The sequence below is a fragment of the Stegostoma tigrinum genome, chromosome 14 (assembly GCF_030684315.1).
Source record: "Stegostoma tigrinum isolate sSteTig4 chromosome 14, sSteTig4.hap1, whole genome shotgun sequence".
Taxonomy (NCBI): Eukaryota; Metazoa; Chordata; class Chondrichthyes; order Orectolobiformes; family Stegostomatidae; genus Stegostoma; species Stegostoma tigrinum.
In genome coordinates, this window is record NC_081367.1 from 73,685,005 (window position 1) to 73,698,954 (window position 13,950).

The window sequence follows — 13,950 nt, forward strand, 5'->3', positions numbered from 1 at the left end:
TGAGTATGAAGATGGAAATTTTTTTTGTTTTGTTTTGAAGAAATACTAGAAGCTCATTGCTGATGGCTGTACTACCTATCCAAGTAAAATGTACGGATGGGACACAACAGAATGATAAATGTTCAGCTGTTGAATCAATCTTTTTGTTGCATAATTTAATCACGCAGGCCTTTATCCATTGGTTGGATGGAAGATTGGATCTGAACTTACTTACATAGCAGAGGGAAATGCTTCTGACACTGGTAAAGTAATCCAGTGGGCACAGCAGCTAGGTAAGGACGGCTCAGACTGAGAGTTTTATTCTTGTCTTCAGAGAAAACATTGAGCCTTGTTTTAGAGGTTAGCTTTATTACTTCCTGTTCATGGTTGGTTGAACAATATCTGTTACATCAGTCAAAACTTCATTGTTTTATGAAGTGATGATGCAAGGCTAAGTTTCGCTTACCAATATTTTTGAGCTTATTTTAGCTAGTTAAGAACTGTAGGTGCTGGGAATCTTTTTCACCTTCCTCTGTTTATTGAGCATTCCCATTTCTAGTATTGAAAGGGTTAAAGCAGGACCATGATCACATTTTTACCACTCCAATGATTTTGTTTGACTGAAAGAACAAATTTGAAGTCATGTTCCTAAGGCATAGTATGCTCTAAAGCACTTCCGAACTAATGGGTTTTTAACTACAGTCAATATTATACTGACATATGCACAGCTGGGTGTTACAAGTTCCTACACTTGGTGAATCAATGTCTGGATTAACTTTTGTTTATGTTTTATGGAGGAAGGTTGCCATGGATATTGCAAGAACTCTGTTTTTGTCTTTGAGCAGCACAGTGATCAGATTGATCAGGCAGTTGGGGTTTCAGTCACCCTAAAGACTGAACCATTGGCCATGCAGCACTCAAGCAGCACGTTACTGGTAATGCTCAATGCTGCAGTGGGACTTAACCCTGCAATCATTTGACTCTCAACTGCCACTACATAGGTGAACACAATTACACTTTGACCCTTTAGTTTCTACACCACCTCTACAAAATCACCAAAGCTCAAAATTCCCCATTTTAAGTCATTCATTGCATCTGTGTGTGTGTGTGTGTGTGTGTGTTCATATCATGTTGGTGGATCTGCAATGCATTATCGCCTTCCTTGGCACTACAAAGATATTATTAAGCTGGAGAAGGTTCAGAAAAGATGTACCAGGATGTGCAGGGAGTAGAAGGTTTGAATTATAAAAGTAGGTTAGGACTTTCTTCATTGGAGCATAGGAGGTTTATACAATAATGAGTGTAAATAAGGTGAATGGCGGGTGTCTTTTCCCTAGGGTGGGGGATTTCAAGACTAGGGGACATCTGTTTTTAAGGTGAGAGGAGAAATATTTAAAAACAACATGGAGGGCAACTTTTTTTTAATTGGTTTATGTATGGACTGAACTGCCAGAGGAAGTGTGGATGCAGGTACAGCTGTAACTTCTTATTTTCTTTAAAAAAAAACGGATAAGTACATGAATAAGAACTGTTTGAAGGGATATGGGCAAGGCACAGGCAGGTGGGACTAGTTGAGTTTGGGATTATGGCCAGCATGGATTGGTTGGACTGAAAGGTCTATTTCCATGCTGTATGGTACCGTAACTAGTCTCAGTTCTCCAGCTGGGACCTTAAAGACTTCATTATTGTATGTTCATGATTTTATATCCTACATGCCTGGCCTCAAACACCTTTTTATAGCATTTTTGTTGCTTTTTCAAATTGAGGTGTTTTTAACATCCGTTTCCCAAGCCTCAAATGCCGTTATTAAAAATGATTCATAGGATGTGTATGCATTACATGCAGTGAGTTTATACATTACATTATATTCACTGTTTCCTGATTCATATGTTACCTCCTTCATGAATTCTTACCCGGTTTGAGGTCAATCTGATTTCTGAATTGCACTTTGGTTGCTCTGATTTTCTTCTCCTAGGTTATTAATAGTTCTGTCTCTTAAGATTATAAGCATTATTTTTGTGTGGTTATTTGGGTTACTTTTGTCTTCATTACTTAAACTATGTACTTGACTACTCCCCAGATCTCTCTTGTATTACCTGTCTCTGATAGGATTTTAAATACTGGCTTAGCCAGCAGCAGTCACATCCCATGAATGAACTTTTTTTTAAAAAACATACAGCGTTTGGAGACCATCATCCCTATGTTGGCTGTTTTGAAAGAATAGTCATGCTTCATCCCACATCTCCCTCTTGCGTGTAGCCCTGAGTTCCTCACCCACAAGTGTCTGTCCAGCTTTGTATTTGAAAATGGTTGATAGAATCAGCTTCCAACACTGTTTTGTGTGGACTCTTTCAGTCCTGACAGTTTCGAATGGAATATTTCTCCTCATTAGCCCTCCAAATAATTAAGTTAATAAATCATTTTCTCCTTTTTGTTCTCTCAATACCTCTCATTGTAAGCCTCTTCTGCATCATCTCAACCTGCTCCAAGGAGAACAGTCTACCCTTTTGCTGTGATAACAAAGTGTGGAGCTGGATGAACACAGGCCAAGCAGCATCTTGGGAGCACAAAAGCTGACGTTTCGGGTCTAGACAAAAGTCATTTCTGAAGAAGGATCTAGGCCCGAAATGTCAGCCGCCTTGCTGCTCTGATGCTGCTTGGCCTGCTGTGTTCATCCAGCTCCACACTTCATCTCAGGAGAAACCTCTAACCTGCATCTACTCTATCTACGTCCCTTCTAAGTATTTTGTAGTTCTCACTATTTTTGAAGCTTGAGAGAATACAGGCCCAGTTTTCCCAATCATTCTTCATAAGAAAGTCCCACCCACCTGGGGGATGGGTCTGGTGAACTTTAAGACAGTAAGGACTGCACTTGCTGGAAACCAGAGTCAATAGATGTGAAGCTGGAAAAACACAGCAGGCCAGACAGCATCTGAGGAGCAGGAAAGTCAACATTTTGTGCCAAAATCCTTTATCAGGACCCTGTAAATGACTTTCTTGCTTCTTGAATGCAGTCTGACCTGCTGTGCTTATCAAGTTTCATATCTGTTGACTCTGAACTTTTATTGCCAAAGGCAGTGCAACTATATCTTTCCTGAGATAAGCAGACTAAAACTGTACACTCTGCTGAGGGTGCTTACCGCTTGACTTAGCGACAAGCACACCCAAGCCATTTTGCTCATCTACACTTTCAACTTCATAAATATACTGCACATTTGTTTCTGCCCTACCAAAGTGGTTAACCTTGCATTCTTCCATATTGTATCCCATCTACATGTTCTTGCCCAATCTCTCAATCTGTCCAAATGCTCCTTAGTGTTTTATGGCTTCCTCCTGACACATGTGCCAGCTGAGATTTGTACCATCTGTGTATTTTGACATTTGATTTGGTTCCTAGGAACAAGTTAACGTGTGGTGTGAACAGCTGGAACCCAAGTCCTGATCCTTGTGGTATCCCACCAGCCACAGCCTGAAAATGAGTGATCCACTTATTCCTACTGTGTTTCCTGTCCATTAGCCAATCATTCATCCATGCAAGTAGGGAACCACCTCTGCAGTGTGTTTCATTTTCCTGACCAACCTCCTGGGGTGGGAGAGGGTGGTGAACTGAAAGCTTTCTGCAAATATAAAACGACTGCATCCATCAACAACCCTTTATCAACGTTCTTGTATAGCCCTGAGAAAAGTCTGGTCTATGGTTCCCTGGCCTTTTCCCTTGTTCCCCTCTTAAACAGGGTCATGTGTAAACTTCCAGTCTGCGGGGGTTAATACCTTTCACTGTTTTACATGTGATTGTAATAAACCAGATAAAATAATTCCATACTCTGTAGAATTTTGGTATATAGTTACACATGTCACCTACCTCTAGCCACAGTCTGGGATGGAGATGAACAGGTCTCAGAAACTTATCAACTTTCATCCCCATTAATTTTTCCCCTGACAATCTTAAGAATCATTTAATTCAACTCCTCATTCTCCTGGTCCACTTGAATCTCTAATTCTGAAAGACACCTTGTATGTTCCACAGCAGGGGGGACAAATGTAATTATTTAGCTGCTGTACCATCTATCTATTCCTAACTCTGGACCCACATTCAGTTTAACAAAATGCTGCTTTTGTGTGTCCTTTTGAAGCTCTTGCAGCTTTTTACGTATGTTTTTAGATTTGTTTGTAATCAATTCTTCCTTCCTCGTCAGTTTTAGTCCTCCTCTTTGTTATTCTTATAAACATCCCAGTCCTCAGATTTATGACTGACTACTCTTCTTAAGCATGTTTTTAAATTTTGCACAATCCCTCATCTTTGTTAGCCACAGTTGACTTTTGAGGTTTTGCCCCTTGAAGAAATGTAGAGTTGCCGTAGGCAGTGTAGTAGCTTATAGATACTGTCTGCATATTTTAATGAACTCCCCAATCCAGCTCAGCCAACCTGTCTCGTGTCTTCATAATTTCGTTTATTCAAATTTAAAACCCATCTTTCAGAACTAACTACCTCCCTTTCTAACATAATGTCGTAAATGGTCTTCTGCCTAAAAATTATTTTATAAGATTATAGATTAGCCTTTTTTAAGTACATCATTAGTTAATTGAGTCCTCAATATTCTGCTGTAGAAAACAATCCCAAACGCACTCAGGAAATTTGTCCTCCATTGTTTTAGTGCTCGTTTGATTTACCCAGTCTGTGTTTAGATTTGAGTCCCCCTAAATGAGTGCTATTCTGGCTGGCAATCAGTGACTAGTGGTGTGCCTCAGGGATCAGTGTTGGGGCCTCAATTATTTACAATTTATATAGATGGTTTGGAGTTGGACCATGTGTAGGGTGTCAAAGTTTGCAGATGACACGAAGATGAGTGGCAGAGCAAAGTGTGCAGAGGACTGAAACTTTGCAGAGGAACATAGATACATTGAGTGAGTGGGCAAAGGTCTGGCAGATGGAATACAATGTAAATAAATGTGAAGTCATACATTTTGGTAGGAATAATAGTAAAAGGGATTATTACTTGAATGGTTAAAAAGTTGTAGCATGCTGCTATGCAGAGGGACCTGGGTGTCCTTGTCCATGAATCACCAGAAGGTTGGTCTGTAGGTACAAGTAATTAGGAAGGCAAATGGAATTTTGTCCTTCATTGCTAAAGGGATTGAGTTTAAAAGCAGAGAGGATATGTTGCAGCTGTACAAGGTGCTGGTGAGGCCACACCTGGAGTACTGTGTGCAGTTTTGGTCTCCTTACTTGAGAAAGGATGTACTGGTGCTGGAGGGGGTGCAGTGGAGGTTCACTAGGTTGATTCTGGAGTTGAGGGGGTTGGTTTATGAGGAGAGATTGAGTAGATTGGGATTATATTCGTTGGAAAATTCAGAAGATTGAGGGGGGAATCTTATAGAAACATATAAAATTATGAAGGGAGAAGGTAAGATAAAAGTAGAGAGGATGTTCCCACTGGCAGGTGAAGCTAGGACAAGAGGGCATAGCCTCAAGATTAGAGGGAGCAGATTTAGGGCTGAATTGAGAAGGAACTTCTTCACTCAGAGTTGTTAATCTAATGGAATTCCTTGCCCATTGAAGTATTTGACGCTACTTCAGTAAACGTTTTTAAAGCTAAGGTAGATTTTTTTAACAATAACGGAATTAAGGGATACAGTGAGAACGTGGGTAAGTGGATCTAAGTCCACGAAAAGATCAGCCATGATCTTATTGAATAGCAGAGCAGGCTGGAAGGGCCAAACGGCCGCCTCCTGCTTCTAGTTGTGTTCTAATGTTGTTAACTGGTGCACATGTTACACATGCTACAAGCTTCGCTCCTCTCCTGATTAATGCCCCACACAATCACACTATTAGGTGGTCTGTAAGTCACTCTAACCAATGCCTGATAACCCTTGCTGTTTAAGTTTCACTCAAGCAGATTCCACACATTGTTCAAATATGACATCTCTCTTACTGGTGTGCTGATCCCATCCCTTACTATCATTGCAACTCTGTCTTCTTTCTCCTTTCTTGCCTGTCCTTCCTGAACTTTGAATATTCAAGGTTATTCTGTTCTCAAACCTGGCCACCGTGCAGCAATAATACTGTAGTGGCAATTAGATCATACCCAAGTATCTGAGTTTAGATCATTGCATGCAGCACACTCAGACCATTCAGTTGAAAGCCCTTAACTATGTCTCTTTGACATCATTCCCCATTCGAGGCCTACTCCAAGATTAGTTTTGTTTCTTCTGTCTTCTCACTCCTTCACAGTTTTTCTATTTGCAGCTTAAACCCCTCCAATCTGGGTTACCCCTCTGGTTCCCATCCCCCAACAAGTCAGATTAAATCCAACCCAATAGCACTTCCAAATCTCCCAGTACAGATGTCTGTCACAGTCCTGTTGAGATGTAACCCATCCAGTTTGTACATGTCCCACCTTCCCCAGAACCAATTCCAGTGCTTCAGGAATATAATGCCTTCCAACACCACCCTGTTCAATCGATCAGTCCTTTAGTTTGTGTGTTCGCTAGCACATGACACTGGGGGTAATCCTGAGATTACTGCTGGAGGATCTGTTTTTTAAATTTCCTTTCTAACTGTCTGAAATCTGCCTTCAGTACTTTATCCCTTTTAGAAACTAAGAACAGGAGTAGGCCATTTGGCCTTTTAAACCTGCTGCATCATTTAGTATGATCACAAGTGATCCTCTGTCTCAATACCATACTTACACTTTCTCTTTACCACTTAACACCTTTTAAAATCTGAACATATATCTGTCTCTCTCTCTCTCTCTCTCGAACAAAATTAAGAGGCAGAGACAGTAGATTGTGAGCATAGGTTTAAGGTGAGGAGCAAGTGGTTTGGAGGAGATCTTGAATTGTTTTTAACCTAGAGGGTGATGGACATGGAAAGTGCCTGAGACAGTATTAGAGGCAGGTGCTCAACATTTAAGAAGCGTCTGGATAAGTACTTAAAATGTCAAGTGCAGGTAAATGGGATTAGTGCAGTCTGGTGTACGTTGGTAGTCATAGATATGATGGGCTGAAGGGCCTTTTCCTATGCTGAAATTGAGCTTTCTGAGATTATGACTTGGTTTCAATAAATACTGCATGGACTTCAGTAAGGCATTTCACAAGGTTCTTCATGGCAGACTGGCTAGCAAGGATGTATCACATGGAATACAGTGAGAACTAGCCATTTGGATACTAAACTAGCCGAAAGGTAGAAGACAGGATGGTGGTGGAAGGTTGTTCTTCAGACTGGAGGCCTGTGACCAGCGGTGTGCCACATGGATCAGTGCTGGGCCCACTGCTTTTTGTCATTTTATATAAATGATTTGGCTGTGAAATAGGAGGTATAGTTAGTAAGTTTGCAGATGACAGTTTAGGTGTACAAGGTAATGAGAGGCATGGATAGAGTCGATAGCCAGAGACTTTTCCCCAGGGCAGGATTGACCGCCACAGGGGGTCATAGTTTTAAGGTGTTAGCAGGAAGGTACAGAGGAGACGTCAGAGGGAGGTTCTTCACCCAGAGAGTTGTGAGCGCATGGAATAGTTTACCAGTGGTAGTCGTGGAAGCGGAGTCATTAGTGACATTTAAGCGACTGCTGGACATGCACATGGACAGCAGTGAATTGAGGGGAATGTAGGTTAGGTTATTTTATTTTTGGATTAGGATTAATCCGCGGCACAACATCATGGGCTGAAGGGCCTGTACTGTGCTGCACTTTTCTATGTTCTATGACACTCAGATTGTGGAGGTTGAGTGAACAGTGAGGAAGGTTATCTAATTACGACGGGATCCTCATCAGATGAGCCAATGGGCCAAGGTGTTGTAGATAAAGTTTAATTTAGATAAATGAGGTGCTGCAGGTAGATACGATAGTGAGGAAGGCATTTGTATGCATTTTGTATGCTCCATTTCTTCTTTTCTGAAGAAGGGTCTAGGCCCGAAACATCAGCCTTCCTGCTCCTCTGCTGCTTGGCCTGCTGTGTTCATCCAGCTCTACACCTTGTTATCTCAGATTCTCCAGCATCTGCAGTTCCTACTGTCTCTGAAGGCATTTGGTACGTTTGCCTTTATTGGATGGTGCATTGAGTATAGGAGTTGGGAGGTCATGTTGTGGCTGTACAGGACGTTGGTTAGGCCACTTTTGGAACACTGTGCGCAATACTAGTCACCCGTCTGTAGGAAGGATGTTCTGACATCTGTTACTCTCTTTTTCTGAACCCTTTGAAGATTGTTGCGAGGGTTGGAGGGTTTGAGCTGCAGGGAAGGGTAATCAGGTATGGAATGAGCTGCCAGAGGAAGTGGCGGAGGCTGGTATAATTTCAACATTTAAAAGGCATCTGGATGGGTAGATGAATAGGAAGGGTTTAGAGGGAAATGGGACTAAGATTTATCTCTGGTATCTGGTTGGCTTGGGCGAGTTAGCCCAAAGGTCTGTTTCTGTACTGTACAACTCTGACTCTATTAGACAAAGGAAAATTGTACAAGAGCTAAGAGACAACAAAGATTTTGGCATCAAGCTACAAGAACAATGTTTTTAACCTGAAAAACCGAATCCATCCTCCTTCACTTGGTGTTGTCTTTTCCAGGTTTATTCTCTGATGTTGCTGAAACTGAAGAGATGGCACAGGAAGTCCAAAGTACAGATGGTGTGTTCTTTGTCCCATCATTTAGTGGATTACAGGTAAATGTGCACAATGGATAGGTTGTTAGTATTATCTGTCAGCAGCTGCAAAATCCCTTGTAATTTAAATCAGTGCAATGCCTTGTTTCACAAATTTCTGTTTAGTATTGCACCGTTTTAATGAATAAAACGTCATGGCTAATTTCAGACAGCTGTTTATCTATACACTGCAGCTGTCACCAAGTGATTCATGTGCACACCTCGCTAGCTTTGACAAGCTTCTCTTCGTACTTCTGATTAAGACAATGGGCATTGCTTCTAACTTGCATGAGTCTGCCTTCAACAAACCCTCTACTCCCTTTGTTTGATTAGCATGGCCAAAACTCAATACTAACATAACCGAACATGTCTTCTCAACCACATGCCCCCTCTCTTTCTTTCCTTCTGCGTGAACCTCACAGGTCCATGTGTGGCCATGAACTCTGGAATGGGAAGTCAACACATCAGCATCCCAGCCAATGTGTGCGGACCCTTGGAGTTATTTAAATATCTGAATGTGCCAAATTATTCAAGCACCAGTATTTTTACTAGTGTAGGATAATGAAGCATGTAGTCATTGTGGTAAATAAAATTCAAGCTCCTTCAAGTTGCACTTCAAACAATAGATACTGAGCAAATAATCAGCACAATAGATTAACATTTGAGGTACAATACTTTGGAGGTGTGAAGATCATGCTTACAAACATCTGCACACTTGATTCTTTTTCTCAGCTCTTCATTTGTGTGAAATCTGCAGAGTGACAGGTTTGAATTTCTCCACAGGATAAAGAGAGAATCAGGAAAAGGGTCATACACTGAAACTTCTCAGTCCATGTGACTTCTAGCACACTGCACAATGCCTGAAAATCCCATCTCCTGTCGTCTTTGTCTCGCACTGAGGGACTTGCGTGTGCATCACGGTTGCTGGGTCAACATCCTGGAGTTTCTTATGGGGAACTGTTGTGGGAGCACCATCAGCAGTAATACTGCAGGGACTGTAGAAGGGCCAACTTCACAGGCTCAGCAGTGATATAATCAATGTTCTGGGAGGGGTCGCTGGACCCGAAATGTTAACATCTAATTTCCGTGCCCCCCCCCCCCCCCCCCCCCCCCCCAGGTGCTGCCAGATCTGCTGAGCTTTTCCAGCAATTTGTTTGTGTTTCTGATTTACAGCTTCTGCAGTTCTTTTGGATTTTGCTTGACATAATCGGTGTGGCCTTGTTTTCTGCATCCTGAGAGCACCAAAAAAATCACCAACGCCAACAGACTGGAACATTTGTGACAAGTTCACCCTTTAGCATACTGTAGGTGTCTCCTAAAATGAGCCCACCAAGGTGTTTTTGTTTGTAATATTTCGCTTCTTGTCTGCGCACCTTGCCTCATTTAGGTCAGTGTGTGTTAATTATGGCCAGACACCCAACCGTTCGATGATGTGGAACAGTCCTTTGTGATACAGTGTAATGCACAGCCTGAGTCCACAAGTTGAACAGGTTGATAGTGTTTCTCCAGCAGAACCACTGCTGCCCTGCAGTCATTTAAATGGCCATTAATAGACTTGAGGCCATTCGGGGCAAGAAATCCTGCACTTATAAGTGTGTAGTCATCCTGCCAGATCCTGATGAGAGGTGTTGGGGGCGGGGGGGGGGGGGGGTGTCAAGTTTGAGAACATGAGATGGGTTGTATGCTCTCCCCTTGCCACAGTTCTTAGAGTAGAAAGAGGCCCTATGTCCCATTGTGTCCATGCCAGTTACTGAGTGTTCATCTATTCTATCCACTTGCCAGCACTTGACACACAGCCTTGTACACTGTGGCAACTGCCCATCCAAACACTTAAATGTCTTAAGGGTTTCTGCCTTTTCCAGCCTTTTAGGGACTGAGTTCCAGATTCCTATGGGTGGATAATGTCTCCTCAGATCCCCTCTAAGCTTCCTGCTCCCTCCTTAAAACTGTATTCCTGGTTGTTACCTCTCCGCTTGGAGGATTGATTGATTTTTTTTTTAGTTGAATGTGTGGGTTTAGCTCATAGGCCAGCACTTATTACCCAGAAGGTAGTTAAGAGTCAACAACATTGCTGTGGCTCTGGAGTTACTTGTAGACTAGAGCAAGTAAGGATGGTAGTTTCCTTCCCTAAAGGACATTAGTGAACCAGACAGGGCCTTTTCCTGACAACTAGCAATGTCTATCTACCCTCTCTATGTCCTTCTCAGTTTTGTACACCATTGTATAAATTTATTGTTTGGGGTGGTGGGGCAGGGTGAGGAGTGAGGTCCTATAATCCTTGCAGCTGCCAGGCTGGTCTCTTTGAGGGCCTGGTGGAATGAGGGTGCTTATTGTCCACTGAAGGTCTGCAATTGATCTACTGGCAGTGCCAACTCCCCCCAGCCCCTATCCATAGATGCCATCCCTGATATTGATAACACTGTGGTGCGGGCAAGGTGGGTGATAGACAGCTGCTGTTTTGGTTTATTTAAACCCTCGTCGCGAGTGTAACATCAACAGCACGTGCACATGCACAATACCAAGCCATCCTAGCCACCTGACTTAGGTGTACACAGGTTTTCAATGAGTGTGTCTCATTGGAAATACAATGCATTGCCTACATTGTACTACTTCTCTTGCCTTTTCCAGACTTCATGGCAATTAAAGATAACGGATGTGGTAAATCTCACTTCTTTTGACACAGATTGGGAACTGACCAGTCCTTTTTGCAAGATCACTGGGCAAAAACTGACTTTTTAAATACAGTTACAGTAATGAGTTAAAAGTGCATTTTCCAGCTATGTATGATGTCATATGTTTTTTCCATCAACTTTAAAAGGGTCACTTTATCTCTCTCTTTCCCTCCAAGAACTGATCTCTAGTAACCTCATTTATATATCTGCTTCCTTCAGTTTGCCTCATCATAAGCAGGTATGTCTTTAATCAGCTAAATCCTCATTCCCTCCCTGAACCTTTATACGTTTTCACACCAGTCCTTTGACCAGGCTTAGTCAGTCAATCTAGTTTTTAAACATTTAGTTCATGAGATGCAGTTTTCCCTGGCTAGAACGTTTATTACTTATCTGTAATTGCCCAGAGAGTGGTTAGGAGTCACTCACATGACTGCGGGTTGAAGTCATTTATAGTCATTTGATTTCCTTTCCTAAAGGACGTTAGTGAACTACGTGTGTTCATACAACAATCGACACTCGTGAGCTGTGGGCTTCTCTGACTGGCCACCATTTATTGCCAGTCACGAGCTGCCGTTGGGAATGGGGTGTTGAACCTCTGCAGTCTGTGCTGCTGTAGATAGACCCGCAATGCCATTTAGGGAGTGAGTTCCAGGATTTTGTCCCAATGCCACTGAAGGAACAGCAGTGTATTTCCAAGTCAGATGGTTAGTGGCTCAGAGGGGAACTTGCAGAAGGTGGTGGTGTTTTCCATGTATCTGCTTCCTTGTCCTCCTGGATGGAAGTGGTCTTGTGTTTGGAAGGTGCTATCTGAGGATCTTTAGTGAATTTCTGCAGAGCATCTTGTAGATGCTACTGGCACTGAGTGGATGGAGTGGATACTTATAGATGTGGTGCCAGTCAAGCGGCTGCTTTGTCCTGGATGGTGTCAAGCTTCTTGTGTTGTTGGGGCTGCACCCATCCAGGGAGTGTTCCATCACACTCCTGACTTGAGCCTTGTAGATGGCAGACAGGCTTTGGGGAATCAGGAGCTGCAGTATTCCTAGCCGCTGACCTGCTCTTGTAGTCACTGTGTTTGTCATGAGTCCAGCTGAGTTTCCGGTCATTGGGTTTGGAAGGTGCTGGGTGCTGTCTGAAGATCCTTGATGAATTTCTGCAGTGCATCCCATAAATGATGCACACTGCTCCTGCATGTCAGCAATGGAAAGGGAGTGGGATTTTGTGGATGCGCTGTTTGATGTCGAAAGGTGCTATGCAGATGTTCTTTGTGTGCAGGCCCCAAGCCTGCAGGAGTTGGGAATTTATTACAACAATTGTTGATTTTCAAACATGTAAACTTCATCTTTATAAAACAGAAAAGTCAGTTGTTTTAAATGTCTATGCAGAAACTACCAGCAATACAAATCACTAGATCGTCCTGACAAAATGTGACTACCTTGTGACCATCTTAATAAATAGGTGGTGTCTTTTCTCTAGGATGGGGGATTTCAGGTGAGAGGAAAAATGTTTTATAAAGGACATGAGGAGGGGCAATGTCTTACATAGTTTGTTCGTATGTGGCATGAACGGCCACAGTGTGTGGTGGATGCTGGTATAGTTACAACATCTAAAAGACATTTGGTGAAATACATGAATGGGCCAATATCCCTCCAAATATTTCCAAGTGCAGGAAGTGGGACTAGCTTTGTTTGGGATTATGGTTGGACTGCAAGGTCTGTGTCTGTGCTGTCTGACTCTTAACAATCACACTTCCTTTTTTGGGGGGAAGAAAAAGGAATACAAACGTTATTGGGTCTAAATAGCTTCCCCAAGCAAATATCTCGATATTGGGTCCTTCTAAACTGCAGGCTTAATATCACTAGCTAATAAGCGATCACTAAACCTTTATTTTTATTTATGTTGAGCTTTGCAACTTCAGAAAGAAATAAATCCACTTTGGAAGAATGTTTTCCATTCCTGGATGGAGCTGTCCAACACCCTTTTTTAAAAACAAAATTGAGCTTTTGATTTGTCACAAGCAATCCCAAGTGTTAGAACTTTCACGGACTTTTCATTATTTTGATTCTTTTATTAATTTTGAATTGAACTGAAAATGACTTGGGGACAGCTTGTGGTGAAAGGCAAAGAATGCACCAAATGAGCTTTGTTTGTGAAGCCAGGCCTGGAGGTTAATTGCAGAATTGGCCTTGATCTAAAAATGTTCAGACTGACAGAACCCAGGAAGAGCACTTGTGTTGAAGTAGCTAGCGGAAGTTAGCTGTTAACTAGGTCAGTACCTGCAAATTGGATCTGGCAAGTCAGGAGGAGACCCTGTGCTCAAGCAGATGGCTGTTGGTGAGTGATAATTGAGGCATCAGGAGGAGTCTATCAGGGTGGAATTGGATTAAAGTTTGTTTTTAAACTGTTTGTTTTATGAGAAATGGTTCTGGATTGTTGCTGAGACAACATGAAGACTTAAAAGCTTCAGCCTAATCTGATACACCAGCTTCCGGAAGTCTAAAGAGTAGAAAGCTGAGTTTGAAAGAATTGCTGCTTTTGGCCGGGTCAACAACGAAGGTGACCCTGATCAACAATGTTTCTGAAAAGTGACCAACAAGTTCCCATTTCTGTCTGTGAAATAACACTTGGTGAACGACATTGAAGTAATCTAGCCAGCTTTGTTGTCTGCC

General features: G+C 42.3%; 1 protein-coding gene across 1 annotated transcript in view; it reads left to right on the forward strand.

The window, feature by feature from the left end:
* gk5 (glycerol kinase 5) overlaps nucleotides 1-13,950 on the forward strand; it is a 79,274-nt gene that overhangs the window by 54,890 nt on the left and 10,434 nt on the right. The window contains exons 11-12 of the mRNA XM_059651227.1: nucleotides 168-272; nucleotides 8,539-8,633. Of these exons, the coding sequence (XP_059507210.1) occupies nucleotides 168-272; nucleotides 8,539-8,633 (200 nt within the window). The remainder of the gene's footprint in view (nucleotides 1-167; nucleotides 273-8,538; nucleotides 8,634-13,950) is intronic.